The 17,201-nt window shown below is 31.2% G+C and overlaps 1 protein-coding gene across 2 annotated transcripts in view; it reads left to right on the forward strand.

Moving 5' to 3' along the window:
- Positions 1-17,201, forward strand: part of LOC148281219 (uncharacterized) — a 122,178-nt gene that overhangs the window by 76,422 nt on the left and 28,555 nt on the right. For both annotated transcript variants that reach the window (XM_088227029.1, XM_088227030.1), the window contains exon 4: positions 14,511-14,589. In XM_088227029.1, the coding sequence (XP_088083155.1) occupies positions 14,511-14,589 (79 nt within the window). The remainder of the gene's footprint in view (positions 1-14,510; positions 14,590-17,201) is intronic.

The following is a 17,201-nucleotide window of genomic DNA, read 5'->3' on the forward strand; positions in this document are numbered from 1 at the left end:
CCGGCAGAAGTAAACAACCATTTCCCTTTTCTTTTTTTTTTTTTAATTTTATTCGTTCTAAAAAAAAATTTAAATGTGCCAATATTTCTTCTTGCTCATACTGATCATCGTGGTTTCGGATGTGACAGGGTTTAATGAACACCTGTATAATAAATAAAATAAATTTAAGTGTTTTGACCACAAAGTTGCTTTGAACATAAATAATAAAACAACTCAAAATCTCTCCTTTTTTTGATCCGTATAATGCGTATTTTATAAGCAACAGTGCGTAATACGTACAGTTAGAGGTAGCGCGTGGGAAACTATAGAAAGTGATAATTATTGTCTCATAGCACTACAATATTGTGGGACAGACATACATAACATAGCTACTTCAAAAGCAATGGTCATAGTAGTTAAATAACTCAGTCAGATGGATCTCACCCACATCAATAAAGGTTAGAGCTATTTAAACTATATGAAGTCTTATGTTGATTTGCATAGTAATATTTATTTATTATTTTTTTTACATCATAAACATTAATTAAAAATAATGTAACCTTACTGGGATTACCCTTGCCGAGGACACTTAACAATATACTATTTTTACATGTGAGAATATACACAGAAGACTTAATGTACAGAGATAATTAACAAAATGTTCTAACAGATTTTTTAACGCTACGTATTTATGTTTATATTTCATAAAACTTTATTTTATATATGATAAAACGCAGAATAAAACAACAAAAACATAAAATGTACCATACATTTGTTAAGCAGTTTATTCAATATTGTTTTGGGCAAATGAGACAATCCATTTTACTTCTACCCAGTTCTACTATCCATTTTTTTATAACTTTTTTGAACATTTTCTCATTGATAATTGTTTTAATAGATAGTGGAAGTAGGTTATAGGTTTTAATTGCATAATACTCAAAATCCTTTTGCCTGAAAGTGGTATTGGTTTGTATTTGTTTAAGTTGTCTTTGTGTTGATAATCTAGTGATATATTATTTGTATGTTTTTTAAATTTATTTTTCATTTGTTTATTTTCAATATATATATATTATTTACATAGAAATAAATTTACAAAAATTATATTTCTATGTAAATAATATAATTACACTTTAGAAAAATACATCTTAAAATTAAGCTATAACAAGAATTGGAAAAAATACCCACAAAGACTACAGCGTCTGAGCGTGGGCCATTCCTTTTTTAATTATTAAAAAGTTTGTAGCACATATATATGGTATCACATAACCATGAAAAGAAAAATAAAGGAAAAACCAAATTAACATATGGTGATATTACGAAAATATGGTTTATTTGCAGTATGCATTTAATTTTAATCTGTTGGCTTATGTATAAGTCACTGCACAACTCGGCTCCGGAATATCTAAGGGAACTATGCATTCCAGATGAACTAGCTGACAGGCGTCTCACGCTTAGATCAGCTACGTCTACGGCGAGAGGAAAAGTTATTATACCTCTACGCAAACAGCGCACTAAATTTGGTGAGCGCGCATTTGCGGTCTCAGGCCCTATGGCATGGAATGCTCTCCCAGCAGAGGTGCGAGGCTGTGAAAGTGAAGTGATGTTTCGGAAAAAACTTAAAACCCACTTGTTCTCTAAGTCATTTGAATAAATCCGTAGCACGTGACAACAAAATAAATTATTTTTAATTAAATTACAAATTTAAAAGCTTCAATTAAATTAACTTAACAATAGAATCATAATGTAAAGCGCCCTTGAGGTATTTTATTACGAAAATGGCGCTATATAAGTTATCCACAATAAATAAATAAAATAAATTTAATCATTTTTTTAAAGAATGTGTCTATCTGCTCCTTCCATGCTAATCCAAGACCTCAAACCTACTTTAAACTGTACCAGTGATTTAATGTTTTGTAGTTCCTTGGTTAGAAGATTGAAGGATCTTGGACCAACATGTAAGGAGTGCCTCTGTGCGAACTTAGTTCTGCATCCTGGAACTGACAGTACACTATCGGATCTATTACTAATACGATTTAAATTATTACCAAACAATTCCCTATTCAAGTAAACATATTTCAGGCACTGAAATAAATATAATTTTCTAAAACTAAGGAGTCCACTCTCTTCGTATAATTTATTACTAGGAAATAGTCCATGTTTTTTGTAAATTATTTTAATTTTATATGTGTTATATTGTTGGGGTATAAAATAAAATACGTATTTAAAAAATAAAAACGTATCCCTAACTTAAGAGGTCAAGAGCCCTGTGTTGAGTTGGGATACAAAGTAATGGAAAGTGGAAGCATTCATATTTTTAAACAATACCAAAATTTAAAAAAAAAATACATCAACATATTATTTAAATAAACATCTGGACAACACGCTTAATAGTATATAAATATATTCAATATCTTGCAGCAGTCTCCTGCAATGCCCTCTTCCCTTAGACAAAATCCAAACTTGTGCACTTCTCCTGAAAATGGCTTTCGTTTTGGAGAACTTAATATGTTCATTCAGGACATTGAACACTCATGGGGCCACAAAAAATCATTTTCTCTGAGCAAAAGCCGTACGTGTTTTTGGTATTAAATAATTCGAATTACAGGGAAAACCTTGTACGAGCCTCTGGATCATTATTGTGAATAATATTTTTGAGAAATAAATGAACCTTTTTATTCATTTACACAACCGACTAGTTTCGGCAACAACACGCCGCCCTCTTCAGAGTTATTTTACAACTTTTTTGTTATTATTTTATTTCTCAAAAATATCATACCCAATTCTATATCGGTTAAAATGTCTGTCAATAATAATTTCTTCGTCTCGTGCGATGTCAGTGTTCGTTGTATCCGCTGTGCAACTTCCTACATCTTTGTGGAATTAGTATTGTATATTACAGAGGTTCCCAACCCCGTGCCCGCGGGCACCATGGCGCCCGTAGAACGATTCGTATGTGCCCGCCACTATTCGACAGACAGATTTTTTCTTAAAAATCCATTAAAAATGTGAATTATTTTTATTTGTTTTTTAGAGTTTTAATTTTTTTGAGTGCCTAGGTTTATTAAATACGTTCGTATGTAGTCGTCGGCATATAAAATTGAATCATTTTTCGGTTCGACATATTTATGCGAATCTTTGTTTTCAAACATGAACTCAATAAAATCAAGGTACCTATAGATCTCGACTCACCGATGAGCATCTTTATGATTGTTTGCTTACAGGATTATCGTCATACTTACCTAATTATGAGGCACTGGCCAATGATATGCGATGCCTAAGATCGCATTGACATATTGATATTATTTTTTTTTACAAAATGTTTTCTTTGTATGTATGTTTTTTGTTGACTTTTTTTACGTTTTGTAAATACATTTCTCCGTGTGTGCAATTTGAATAATAATTTTACTATTTTGAAACATTTTTGTTTGTTATTTATTAATAAATTATGAATATAAGAAAATAAATTATGGGAAAATAAGAATTCATGGAAGGAGTTTGTCGATTAAAAATAGGTGGTGCCCGCCACCCTACCGATATTTTAGAATATGCTCTACAGTACAAAAAGGTAAGGAACCCCTGGTAGATTATATCAAAAGAAAGTCAAACGCAATCAAAACATCCTGTCTTATAAATTGTCTCGAGACTCGGATGTAGGGGAGACCGAGGAGGGTTTAAACAGTTTTTACACTACCTATAGTCCTTAAAATATAGCTCGATTAAAATGACAGCTGTCAAACTAATGTAACTAGTGGTGGGAAAGTACTGATCACTGACCATTAGGGTGTCCCAGACTATAAGGGCAACATTTTTTTTATAGATTGAGACACGCATACCCTCTTATTTTGTTCCATTTGACCTTAATAACTGAAATCGGATAGCGATAACCCGTGCCGACTTGATGTCAAACTTTGAATATAAAAGTTTGTATGGAAACCATAGGGGAATATTTGAACTTAATATGTATTTTGTAAATAAAACAATGGCACTTTGATTATTGTATCATATTTATTATGTATTATACATATTAATTAAGGACATTATTAATTAAATTTTCTTTTTAAGGTTTGTTTTTTTACAGTCAGGATATACTTTTCTGTGTTCTTGTACGCAACGTAATAAATATTGTTTTTGATCCTCGTCCACTGTGATTAAGCCATGAAAGTCTTGCATCAACTTAACAGCTCTTTCAGCCGTATCGTTAACTGCTTTCAGTGACTGCACCTTCATTTTAGCGTGTTGAAACGAAGCATTAGCAGGCCACGAAGTAGGACACTCCATGATAAAACTGTCATCAATTTTGAGTCGCCTGAAAAAGGATCTGCTGTTCATGGAAACAAAGTCATCGATGTTTTTTTCGAAAAGTTCTTTTCTCGATGGAATGTAGCGTTTATTGTGGACCGATGGATTTTCTTTGGCAAAATTAGCAACTATTTTTACCTTACTTTCTTGGTTAATATCATCGTCAAATAGAGACAAGATAGACACTTCGTCTGCTAAATACCACAAATGCTGGCAAAACTTCTGTATAGCCGCTTTTGATATAGTTTAGTCGACCATTTCGTATGCCTTCACAGCCTTCAATAAGCACAAGTCCTGGTGGGGCGCTTTTACCGCTAAAGTGCATTGCAGCCAAGGCTTGACATAGGATGTCGCGATAAACAGGCAGACGTCTAATAGAGCTGTTTTGTTCTTATTTGACATTTTGAATTGAGAGCTAAATAACGACACATGGTCAGTGACCATGTACCGATCAAATAGATTTTAACTATTTTTTCATTCAAACATGAAACTCTGTTTCCGAAAATTGATATAAAAACGCAAAAACAAGCCTAATATAGTGTGTTTAAGACCATTATTCACCAAAAATAATACGTTTTAAACTTTTTTTCATGAACAACATCAAGTTAATTATTTTTTTATTCGATCGATTTACATTGATCAATTTGTCCCATCTCTAACATTTTTGCAAAATGATGTAACCTTGTAAGAACGTCATCAATAATAAGGTTTATTTTAGATTTTTTTAGTTTTAAAGCTGATTTGATATAAATATGTTGATTTATATGTCAAGTATTATAATATTTAAAAAAAATTAACCCGCCAGATACGAATGATTTTTCGTGTGTCAATATAAATTACTCCTTAGACGTAACTACAAAGTTATGTCGTCACTTTTGTTGACAACTGTCTTCTAATCAAGGTATACTTTAAGGACTATAGTATATCTCAGCCTAAAATAGACTTACCTCAATGAACTTTATATTTTAACGTAGCCAATTTTATACACTAAATCAGAGGTTCCCAAACTTTTTTGTGTCGTAGACCCCTTGCCATGTTTTTCGGTTTTTGGTAGACCCCCTACTTACCTGATATTGATTTTTCATAAATTTCTGACTGTAGTGAAGTTAAGTGTTAAAAACTTAAAGTTAAAACAAATTTTAAGTTTTATATTATATTGAATTTAAATTAAAACTACTCAAAATAAAATTTTGTATATGTTATATAAAATAAACTAAGCAATAAGTAAATGTTTTTAGTGGGAAGGATGAACCTGATGCTTTAATAATAAATTATCAACATTTGGCGTCAATTTTGTCAGGTTTAATCTTAAATCTCCTCGGCCAATGATGTCCAGTCTGTTTCTTATTTTCGTTAGGAGATTGGTAACAGCGCTGAACCCCCTTTCCACTAGGTATGATGATGGAAAGGAAATTAAAAATTTCCTCGCTATATTGCCTACATCCTCAACTTACACAATTTTATAAACGTATATATATTTTTTTTAAGGTACTTTTATAAATAATGTACATGTCTTTATATTATAAGATATCAGTGTATGTTGAGATCCACTATCGTGGACCCCCATTTTCATTTCTTGGACCCCCAAATTTTTTTTTCGTTGACGTAGACCCCTTGCAGGTTGTCATAGACCCCTGGGGGTCGATATAGACCACTTTGGGAATCACTGCACTAAATGATCTAAACAAAATAACTGCATAAAATAATCGGCGTCAATGAGAAAATCGGCTAGAACTGAAAAAACTTCCTACGTTACAATTCTCCTAGTACCGAGGTAAGTTGAAACAGAGGTCAAGGTAAGTTGGAACATTTTGGTATTTGGGAATCATATTTTTTTTAAAAATAAAAACAACACTATTTTTAGAATAAGATAATCTATTTAGAAAAATACACCTGATACTAATTTAACTGCTGTATAAAACCGTTGGTATGTTCATTAATAAAAATATATTGGTTAGGCTTTATCATGCCGTAATCATCAATTATAGCAAAAGAGTCTTTCGTACATATTGATTGGGCATTTTGGAACAATAACAATTAACACTTCGGTGTCCAAATTTACACCACAAAAAAATAAACTAAAAGAGGAGAGTTGAAACAAGCTGTTTCACTCTCCTAGGCCCAAAAAATCCGGCCTTGTTCAGAATAATAGCTTTTAACCTCTAAACTAGAAGCGAGCTATAAAAAACAATATCGTGCTTTGAATCTGGAATATTCAGTGCATATTGGAAATAATATCACGTCAGCGTTCACGTAATTTGTATCGAATAACAGGCTATCAAAATACTGGCCAAAAACTTACTTTTGGTATTTTTTTCCGTCCAGATATCGTATACACACAACCACTCCCTGTAAACTGCTGTTGCCGACTCCATCAAGTAGCACGTCAAAAAAACAATAAATGCGCGATGTTGCCAGTTCGCCATCGATCATAGATTTATCGAAATCGCCATTGTTTCAACTCTCCTTTGTTACAACCAGTTGCGTGCACAGAGTTTTCAACTAGGGTAGGCAGTAGAAAAAAAAGTACATTTTACTTTAGTAATATATTTTACCAAACAGTTTCCTTCACTCGTCACATTAGTTTGAATCACTATGTTGTTAACTTGTAGTTATTTTTGAAATTGCCTAAGCCACATCGAATATCCAAATAAATGCTAAATTTATATTATATATTACAAGCCAAGTATTGAATACCCGAAGTGGCCGATAACTTTGTTTGCAATTTTAAAAGAATAAAGTCCGTTTTTTAACTTATTTGTAAGTCAAAATTACGCGCCTTTCTTTTGTTAAATATTATGCTTTTGTAACATCATCGTAAAAACTGCCAGAACACTTTGAATCCAAAATGTATGCATTGATTGAACACACATTTCCGTCACTATCATAAGTTTCACAAAACTCCATTTCAATTTTTTCATTTACAAAATAAACATGGACTCTATTTTCGAATGTAAAAAATAAATAAATTTAAGGTTATTTATCTGACATTTGATATTTGACTGTCTTTTGTAAAACATTAATTGAAAAAAACGCTAGATGGCAGTAACGTGTTCATTTTTTTGTTCTAATACAATTTCTAAAATAAGCACTGCCTAAAAACTAACCCATACATGCGTAATTACAACTAAAAAATAACTCCCACACACACGCATTGATCATGTATACAACACTAATATATGAAAAAAATTGGCATATTTAGTTCGTGCCTCTGCCGTTAGCGGCGCGCCAATCGGAACGAAATACGACTTAACCGAAATACATTGGGCGCATTTTTCAAATTGTACAAATAGTAAATCATATATTTTATATTATTTTTTGTTATTGTTTTAATAAAATTCTAGTAGGGTAAGCACTGCTTATGTGCTTATATGGAACGCACGCCACTGGTTACAACTCTCCTCGGTCTCTCCTTACTATTTTCCGCTACGTGTCTTAAAAAATGACAAACATTTCTAAATGTTTATAATTCTGTAACCTCTTCTCAAAAAGTTATCTCAATCTAGAATGCACAGTTTGTAAGTGAAATTTCTCCGCTATCTTAAATAAATATCTTAATTGTCTCAGGTCGCCAACTAAGGATAGTAAATGTTTATCTGGTCTGGGAAAAGTGGAAAAACGCATCACTTATCCGTCTGTCTTAATTGAATCATCAATCTTCTAACGACTTTTTTCCCAAGAAGTATCTTGTAATTGCGATCTGTCCAGCTATTACTGCCCGTCAGACATAAGTGATGCGAGTAATCTGTTATAACAATCGAATACGTAATCAACAACCGGAACCGAATCATTCAGTTATTTTATTAAACGATCATTTTATCAACTATGTTGACAAAATCTGGATTTTCAGTTATAGGGCACACATAAACATAACCGCCGTCCTCGGCGAGTGTAACGTGAACCATTCGACATTTGTAATCTGGCTTTTTTGTATGAGGATTTGAATAGGATTTTTTCACTTTTAAAATGGCGACAGTTTAAACGATATAATTCCCTAACAAAACTTATTATAAAAAAACGGGATATTGAGGCTTAGAAGAAGATTTTAGCATTACGATAAACTAAAAAATAAGGCCGTACCATATTTACAAATTCGTTAAACACCTATTTAAACGTTGACTGGTTTCAGTGATTTCGTGATCTTTGAGAGTTTTTTTCACTAACTTACAAGATAAAAATAAAAATAAAAAAAGTTATTGAGCCCTCGAAGAAAATTCAAATTTTGACCGCATATTTTTTAAATTTGGCTAGAGCTACTACAAGTATTTTAAATATCCCATCAAAATATCACAATTGAGCATTTTTCAGGCTACTTCCCCCAATATTCAACAAGTTTGTTTTTATCAATTTTTTTTCTTCTACCGACTGGTTTCAAAGCTACACAAGCTTCATTATTAAGGTTTTTTTAAAAAAAATAAATTGTGAAGGTTTAACTAACTAAAGAAACTAACTAAAAATTAGTTTTATTTTATTACCTATATTTCAGTTATAAGTTGTTTAGAACAGACTTCTTAACCTTCATGTTTAATTTATTTTTTTCATAAATGTTTTTTTTCCTATATCAAAATATTATTTACCGCCTTATACAAAACGGAATTTTGCGATTTAGCCTTTTTTTCTAAATGAGAGTCTAATTTTTACCCTTTTTCTGGTATTGTTATCATGTTCATGTTTTTGATTTAAAAAAATACAAGAGTCAGTTTTTTTAAAATTTATATTATAATATAGTAGATATATCTACGAGTTAAAATATTGTTCGCTTGTATGTTAGTACCATTAATTCATTTAACATCGAATTTACACTTGTGTATCGGTTTTTTTTTCAAAATAACTCTTAACGCTTTGTTTTGTAATATGGTTAGGTTGTTTAATTTTTCTTGGTTTGATAAAAAATAATATGCTGCTACTGTCAACGAAAAGCGGACTGCAGCGAAAAAAAACAATTTCATTCAGTTTTGTGAAAGGTTGGGAATATTTAAAGAAAGGAAAGGAACATGGAATGGACCTACCTTTTATGCGATGTGAATGTTCTTCAATTTTGGGCACTAGATGATGAAATGCACTATGAAATGTAACGATTTTTACAACGACGCGCGATGAATCCAAGAACTTTTATGCAATCTAATGTAATATGTCAAAAATGTTGTTCTGTTTTGTTCCAAATGCAAATCTTTTAATTTTGAATATCTTCTATCTTGATAGGTAGGTACCATAAGAATGGGTCAAGGGAAAGATGGGAAAGAAAGGTAATCGACCAGGAATAATATCGATAAATGGTGTTATACAGGGTGTTCTTTAAACCCCGTCACATCCGAAACTATAATGATCAATATGGGCTAGAAGACGTATTAACACAATAAAAAAAATATTTAGAACGAAGAAAATTTTTAAAAACAAAATATTCTAAAAAACAAATGGTTGCTTACTTCTGTAGGGGAGAAGCGAGGGGGCGCGGGCGCGCTTTTGACTGTGTATCAGACTCCACCCTCCTCGTTTCTCCCCTGCAGAAGTAAGCAACCATTTGTTTTTTTTAATATTTCGTTTTTGTAAATTTTATTCGTTCTAAAAATGTATTTAAATGTGCCAATATGTCTTCTTGCTCATACTGATCATCGTGGTTTCGGATGTGACAGGGTTTAGAGAACACCTGTACACTAAACAGCTACAGATTTTAAGGTGGGATTTAAAAATTGTGTTGTAAATTATTTTGCGTGAATCCTAATTAACAAATCTTCTAATTCTTCCCAATTTTTTTTTTTTGCAATATTTTTCATTAACTCGTATGTTCTTCTTTCTCAGCCTATTTCCGACCACTCCTGGACAATGGCCGTTATTATTTATTCGTTGTTATCAAAATCGATTAGGTTATTCGGTTGTAAATAAAAGTTCTCTGTTACGTCTTGAGAAGGAGAAAGTTATCCATAGAAGTCGTGTCTAATAAGGCGTCTAAGTAGATAATGCATCTTTCACATTTCCTCGTCCGTCTTCGACAGCACAAAGCAGATGGAATCCAACAAAGGTCGATATAAGCCAACAATGGACGATAATCGCCTACGTCGGTGAAATAATGGCACCTTTTAAAATTTTCTCAAAGTTTAATGCGGTATGTATTTAGCATCAAATACATATTTTTACAGTCATTGTGTGGTTATTTTGTGATTGTTCATTTCGAGTTATATATTTTTATGAATACAATAGAATAATAACAAACAAAATGAATTAATGGACAAAAACTAACTTTGGCACGGTGAATTGTAGTAGTATTAATATTTTTTTACCAGTGACCGGGTTTCGTCGTGACCGACATCGTTAAACTGGGGGGAAGACTAATCAATTTTTTTTTTATATACAAGTGCAAGCAGGGGGTGTAAATCATGATTTTATATAATTATGGAAATAAAAGAGTTTAAATCAAAATTATTTACGCATAAGGTAATAACAATTGTATGAAATTTTTTTTATGTATATAATATAAACAGGTGTAAATCATATAATTTTATGAAGTTTTATTATGAAAATGTATTTGAATAAAATGTATTTAAATTTTTATTTTATTTTTTAACTATTTTATCATAGACACAATTAAATGTTTTTTATGTCCCGACTTGTTGGAAAATTCTGTGTTAAGTCGGGACTCTTCGATATATAAATCAAAAATATTTATTAACATATTAAAACAATATACAAAATAATCAAAACAATATACAAAATAATAATAGGAAAATATAAATAATAAAAAATATAAATAATAAAAATTTATACGTGTCAAAAAATGGAATGCAGGAAATGTATTAAAACTATAACAGGGGCCGCTGGTTTGTGGTCCATCTACAGCTATGTTCCCGGGCCCGGGGGTAATTGAGTGATTCTTTGAAAGCAAAATTCCCGGCAGTTAATTCTCATAGATTAGTTTCATTCTTTGTATTTTAATGGATACAATAATGGGGAATGAACGTGTGTTACCTGACGATGTTGGTCACGACGAAACCCGGTCACTGGTAAAATTTTATGAATAAAAGTGGAATAAAACTATTCGTATTTTTATTATTATAATTAAAATGCAGTTCCACCAAGAAATATCAGCAAAAAAACTCAACCTATAGTAGTAGTGTATTATTATTTACATAGGATTCATTGAATCACTTATAAACGTCAATGAAATTATAACTACATATTATAATTCAACAATCAGTAAATCAAACTCAACAAACGAATAAATTTAAATCAACGACACAATTTAAATCAACAAACTAAAATTAATAAACACGAATCTAATGCTAAGCTGTCTTGTTCTACAAATATTCTTCGACTCTATGGTAGCTCTTCCTAAACAGGGTGTACTAGACAAAATCTTGTTTTTTTGTTGGCTAAGCCTGAATTTCATAAGGTACCTTGTTGTAGAATTCGTATGCAGTTTGAGGCAAAATATTTTTTTTTTAAATGCAGTCTAGTAGTGGGCACAACTATCATATCCATATTTATCGTGTTGAACCTATGGAAATCTGTTTCTCCTAAAATCATCAATATTTTATGTACGTATATCATAAAAAGTTTTTAATATATTGACATGTGACATGTGAAGTCAATATATTGATTTCTTTAAAATTGTACGATTTTGAACCGGCTTGTTGTCCCGTAATAAATAAAGTCCGAGGTTCGAACTCCACTTTACCATACCCCCCATTTTCTAGTTGAACATGGTTCCAAAATTGAAATATTTGGGTTGATAATAAGACGCAAATATTAGGTGTTAACACGAGTTGTGTCCGTTTTTTGCAAATAAAAAAAATCACCAAAAGTAAAAAAAAAGGGAAAATATTATTCGTCACTCGGAAGAAAATGTATGCCTTAAAATATATTGTATTTGTTTTTACGTTGCATGTAGTATTTTTTTTTTTTATTACAAGCCTTTAAAATGGAATATCAAATAGACGAAAGTGAGCATTTTTGACACCTTCTGTTCGTGCTTGATCGATGGAATAAAGAAGAAAATAAATAAGAAGAATGAAGAGAATCTATTATTGACTTATTTGTTGCAAAATAATAAAGGAAAATTATCGAAGTGGGCATTAAATAAGAACGCCTTTCTCGAAAACCGCCATGAAAGTTTAATTATAAAGATTTTACTATAAGTATGGGAGTTAACAAAAGTTTTGTTCTTTTTTCCAAATGAAATGAACGACAAATTACAATAAATTAGTCAATAATGTACTCTTTTATATTAATAAAACACGAGGGATACTTTAATCCACAAATTTGGAATATCCGGTGACCGGTTTCATCGCTTTCGCGACATCTTCGAGACTGGTCAATTAAAGTATCACCCGTGTTTTATTTATATAATAAATTACAATGAACTTCCATCAAGAATTTCCACTTACAAACTTAAATGTTTTAAATAATGTACTTCTCTTATTTGTTTTCTCCTTTATTCTCTCGATTGAATGCGAACCGAAGGTGTCGAAAATGCTCACTTTCGTCTGGTCGACATTCTACTTTGAAGGCAAGTAATAAAATAAAATAATATACGTCACGTAAAAGCAAACACATTATCTTGTAGAGCAGAAAATTCAATTTCGTATGACGTATAACCTTTACCATTTTTTAATATATTGAGTTTTTCTACCGACATTTCTCGTTAAATTTTGGTGCTCCTTTTTAAAATTAAAAAAAAAACAGACACAAATTATGTTAACTCTTATTTTTATTTTTCAGTTTTACCTACATACAATGTTTTTAAAGGCGTAAATAATAGTGCCAGAAAAACGGAATCAAGTTATGATTGAGCGGGTTTCGAACCCCGGATTTTTTAATTTTTATGTTTCCGTAGAATGTAAGTTATTTTCGTCCGTTTTTACAATTTTATTTTTATATATGTTTCTTCTGACGTGGCTGATAGTGGATAATGGGAAATAAAATATATAGATAAATTATAACAAACATGTATTTTTTTCATTAATCAATATATATCATAAAAGTAGTCTACTTTTATACATATAGTAAATGTTATAGTTATTTATTTATTAGAATTTATTAATTTTGAATATACGAGTACATGAGAAAAAAAAACTTTTGGGATGTAAATTAAAAACAGAAAATAATAACACATGCATACTAATTAAAATTGAATGCAGTTTTTACATTTGCTCAAAAATTTTCTTTAAATTTTCTTTGAATTTATTTATTGATATATTTGTTTTAATAGTTTTTAGTTCATTGGGGAGATTATTGTGATTTTTACACCTTTGAAGTCAAAATTAAACTAAATTCAATTTATTTTAAATTTTAATTTTAAAATACAAGAAAGTAATTCCAACTGATAAAGATGTTCACCGATTTCAATAAATTCATACCTTTTTATTTCACTATAGCAAACCTTACTATAAAAAGAAAAAACTGGTCCTAAATAATAAACTTTTAGTTGAAAACCTTTCAAAAAATAAAATCCCTCAAAACGTTTTTTTTCCTATTTCCATGTATATTTGAGATACAAGGAAAGAAGAAAAAACAATATACTCGTACCTTTTTTTGTATTTGCAATTTATTATTCGCAAAAAATTCTAAACTCTCCAGTGCCTTGATTATGAACGCTATCTTCATCTGTATATATCGAGACGGTATACTTAACTTCTGTACTATGTAAAAAAGTGCCAACCTCAAAACGATTAAAAATGTAATAAATCATATTTAAAGGATAAATTGCTCGGTGGAACAAATTTTTTGACACTTTAATGCGTAGATAAACGTATCGAGGGGTTCTAGACTCGTCGGTATAAACCGATGTACTTGCATCAAAACTTGATGGTGGGGGTATCGGTAGTATATCTTTGTAGTCGGTCGGGAGACTTTTATCTTCAACTATGACGTCACACTGAAGCTGTGTCATTTTAGAGCGTAGATATGTGTTCCGTAACGTACGCTTCCCCTTGTTTCATATCGATGTACCTACCCAAAACTTGAAGGTGGTGGGTCGGTAGTATATCTTTATAATCGCTAGAGGGAATTTATCTTCAACGATACCGTCAAGGTAAAGGTATGACGTCTTTATCTTCCCGTCATAATCGATGCCCTGAAAGCTCACCAACTTGGCGCTTGGCAGCCGGGGGATTAAACTTTCTGATAAATCTTTCTGAGAAAATATAGCAAATTTAGTAGTGCTTTATTCCTTTTCTTTAACTTTCTAATATTTTTCTTCATTTAAGTTTCTAATAGTGAATTTTCTCTGCCCACAGCTCTGTTTGCGGCCGTCGAACATGGTCATCTAGAAAAAGCGAGAACAATCTTGGAGTCCACTGATGTTGATGCAAACAGGTAAGCTTTCATTTATTTTTTACTTATGTCTGTTAATACCTCTTTATTATTCTTACAATTCCAGCTGGCTATCATACATACGTTTTTAACAATCTTAAAGTTCATTTTTACAGTGACAGCTCTGCTGCTAGCTACTTTCGTTACTACAGTAGCGAGTCAAACAAAATTAAATGTATGAACTAAGGAAATATTTTACAGAATATATCTAACAATATGAATATTTGCATGTGTATCTTTGTTTTTACTTATAAGAAAGATTAGTGCTGCGAGAAAATTAATATAAATAATGTTTTTCTTACACGCGGTAAGAATCGGGGCATTTACGTGTACGGCCAATTTTCTCGAAAATGTACGAATTAAAAAAAAAATAGTTTTCATATATATGAACTACTTTGAAACGTTACAGGTTAACAGTTACCTATCAGTTGTTGTGTATTGTGATATATTTCTGGGTAGCTTTGTTTTTGAACGTTTAGTGTGTTTCGACAGGAACGGTGTTCTCCTTTTAAAAGTCAAGAAAACTCATCGACTTAAGCTCGTGACGTCACAGGCGGAGTAATTTTAAAATTACAACATTTTCACCATGGTAGCGATGATCATACTATACATAAAGTTCAAATATAAAAAAATTGACTTTGAAAAAAAAAGCAGTGGACTTCCGTATTGCTAATAGCAATGCGATATTTGATATAACTTAGTTGTAGCTAGGAATAACGTGTATATTTATCATACGCCAGTGATCTAAAACAATAATATTTAATAGTATTGTGAAAAAAATGCATTATGTAACTTAGTAGACATTATAATAATAAATATGTACATCTCCCTTCCCTTCCTTATCCTCTCTTCAAGCATTATTGTCCTAATCCCGCCCAATTTACAGTAACTTAATGTTCTTAAAATAAATATATAAAAAATCTTCGATTATTGAAAAATATTTACGAGTACATGAAAATAACATTTTCATATGTATAAATTATATGTGTTTATTTGATATGTATGTATGATATATTTTCTTTACTAACTTTGTATACTTTGTGGAAATCTGTTATTAGTTCTGAGTTTATACACTATATCTGTTTGTTTACTATAAATATGTATGTAGAACTGTTGATTTCCCAAATAAAATAAAATAAAATAGAATATGATAACATTTAATATGATTGTATTGTCGGTATCGTGGTGTAATAGTCAGCGCGTTTGCCTACCATGCAAGAGATCTCGAGTTCTGTTCCCGGAATGTTTATATGAAATATTTATTTTTGAAAAAAATGTGCTTTCACACTAGAATATTTCATAGTCCCTGCACTGGTACCTGAAACGTGAGACTGATCGTCTAACTTTCATGTAGCAAAAATGATCAAGATTCGCTGCGATTGGTGTACCAATGCAGTGCAGTGCAGAATGATAATGAAGTATTGTAAATTTATAATTATAATGTATTTATATTAAAATTTCCTTAGTCCTCAAAGAGTATTTTTACAGTGACTTCCATAATGGTCTTAAGCTACTAGAGTACTAACCGTTACAGGCACAATAATAATATTATGTACGACTTCATCAATTTCAAAAGCTCCGTAACAAAAAGCTCTTAATTCTGAGTTATACGAGAAACGCTATTACGTTATGTCAACATTGCCAGCTATATACGTATTGGGTACTGCGTAATCTGTCCACCTTCCTTTCATAAAATTAAAAATAATATGCGTACTTATGATTGTTTATGGGGTTTACCAATAATAACGATAGAATGTAAAATTGAAATAAAACGCAGTAAATTCTATCAAAAAATTTGCGGAATCGTATTATTAGATGGTATTATTTAAAATGTCAATTAAATGGCCACCACGGCTTCTCTTGCACTGATTGATCCGGTGACGCCAATTTTCGATGACTCTGTGCTCGTTTTGGATGCGGCTATGGTGAATGACGGCTTCGAGCTCATCAAGAGTCCTGGGTTTGTAAGTGTAAACTTGTGATTTAAAATATATATATATATATAAATAATGTCGAAATTAGAGCAGAATGCAAGGCTGAGTTAAGCATTATCGACAAAATTAAGAAAGGTCTTTTGCGATGGTTCGGTCACGTGGAGCGAATGAATGATGAAAGAACGGCTAAAAAGATTTATGATGCGAATGTGTCTGGTTGTAGAAGTCGAGGAAGGCCGAGAAAGACATGGCATGATCAAGTACAACAAATTCTTGAAAGTGGTCATGTGAAAAGTCGGAATAATCGACGTGCGTGCATGAGAAGATGTATGAATGTGAAGGAAGCAAAGGAAGTGTGCCAGGACAGAGTGGTGTGGCGTTCTATCCTCTCTGCCTACCCCTCCGGGGAAATGGCGTAATGGTTAGTTAGTTAGTTAGTTAAATAAATATATATATATGTATTTTTATAGACATATTTATATATTTTCATGGTTTTTTTTACTATCTTTTCACTGCATTTATTACTTTGTTTTTTATATATATATATATATTTTTGCAACGTTTTTTTTTACTACATTTTTACTATGTTTTTACTACATTTTTACTATGTTTTTACTACAATTTTACTATGTTTTTATTACATTTTACTATGTTTTTACTACATTTTTACCATGTTTTTAC

Source organism: Micrasema longulum, unplaced genomic scaffold (assembly GCF_059751315.1).
Source record: "Micrasema longulum isolate JH-2025_06_02 unplaced genomic scaffold, ASM5975131v1 h1tg000486l, whole genome shotgun sequence".
Lineage (NCBI taxonomy): Eukaryota > Metazoa > Arthropoda > Insecta > Trichoptera > Brachycentridae > Micrasema > Micrasema longulum.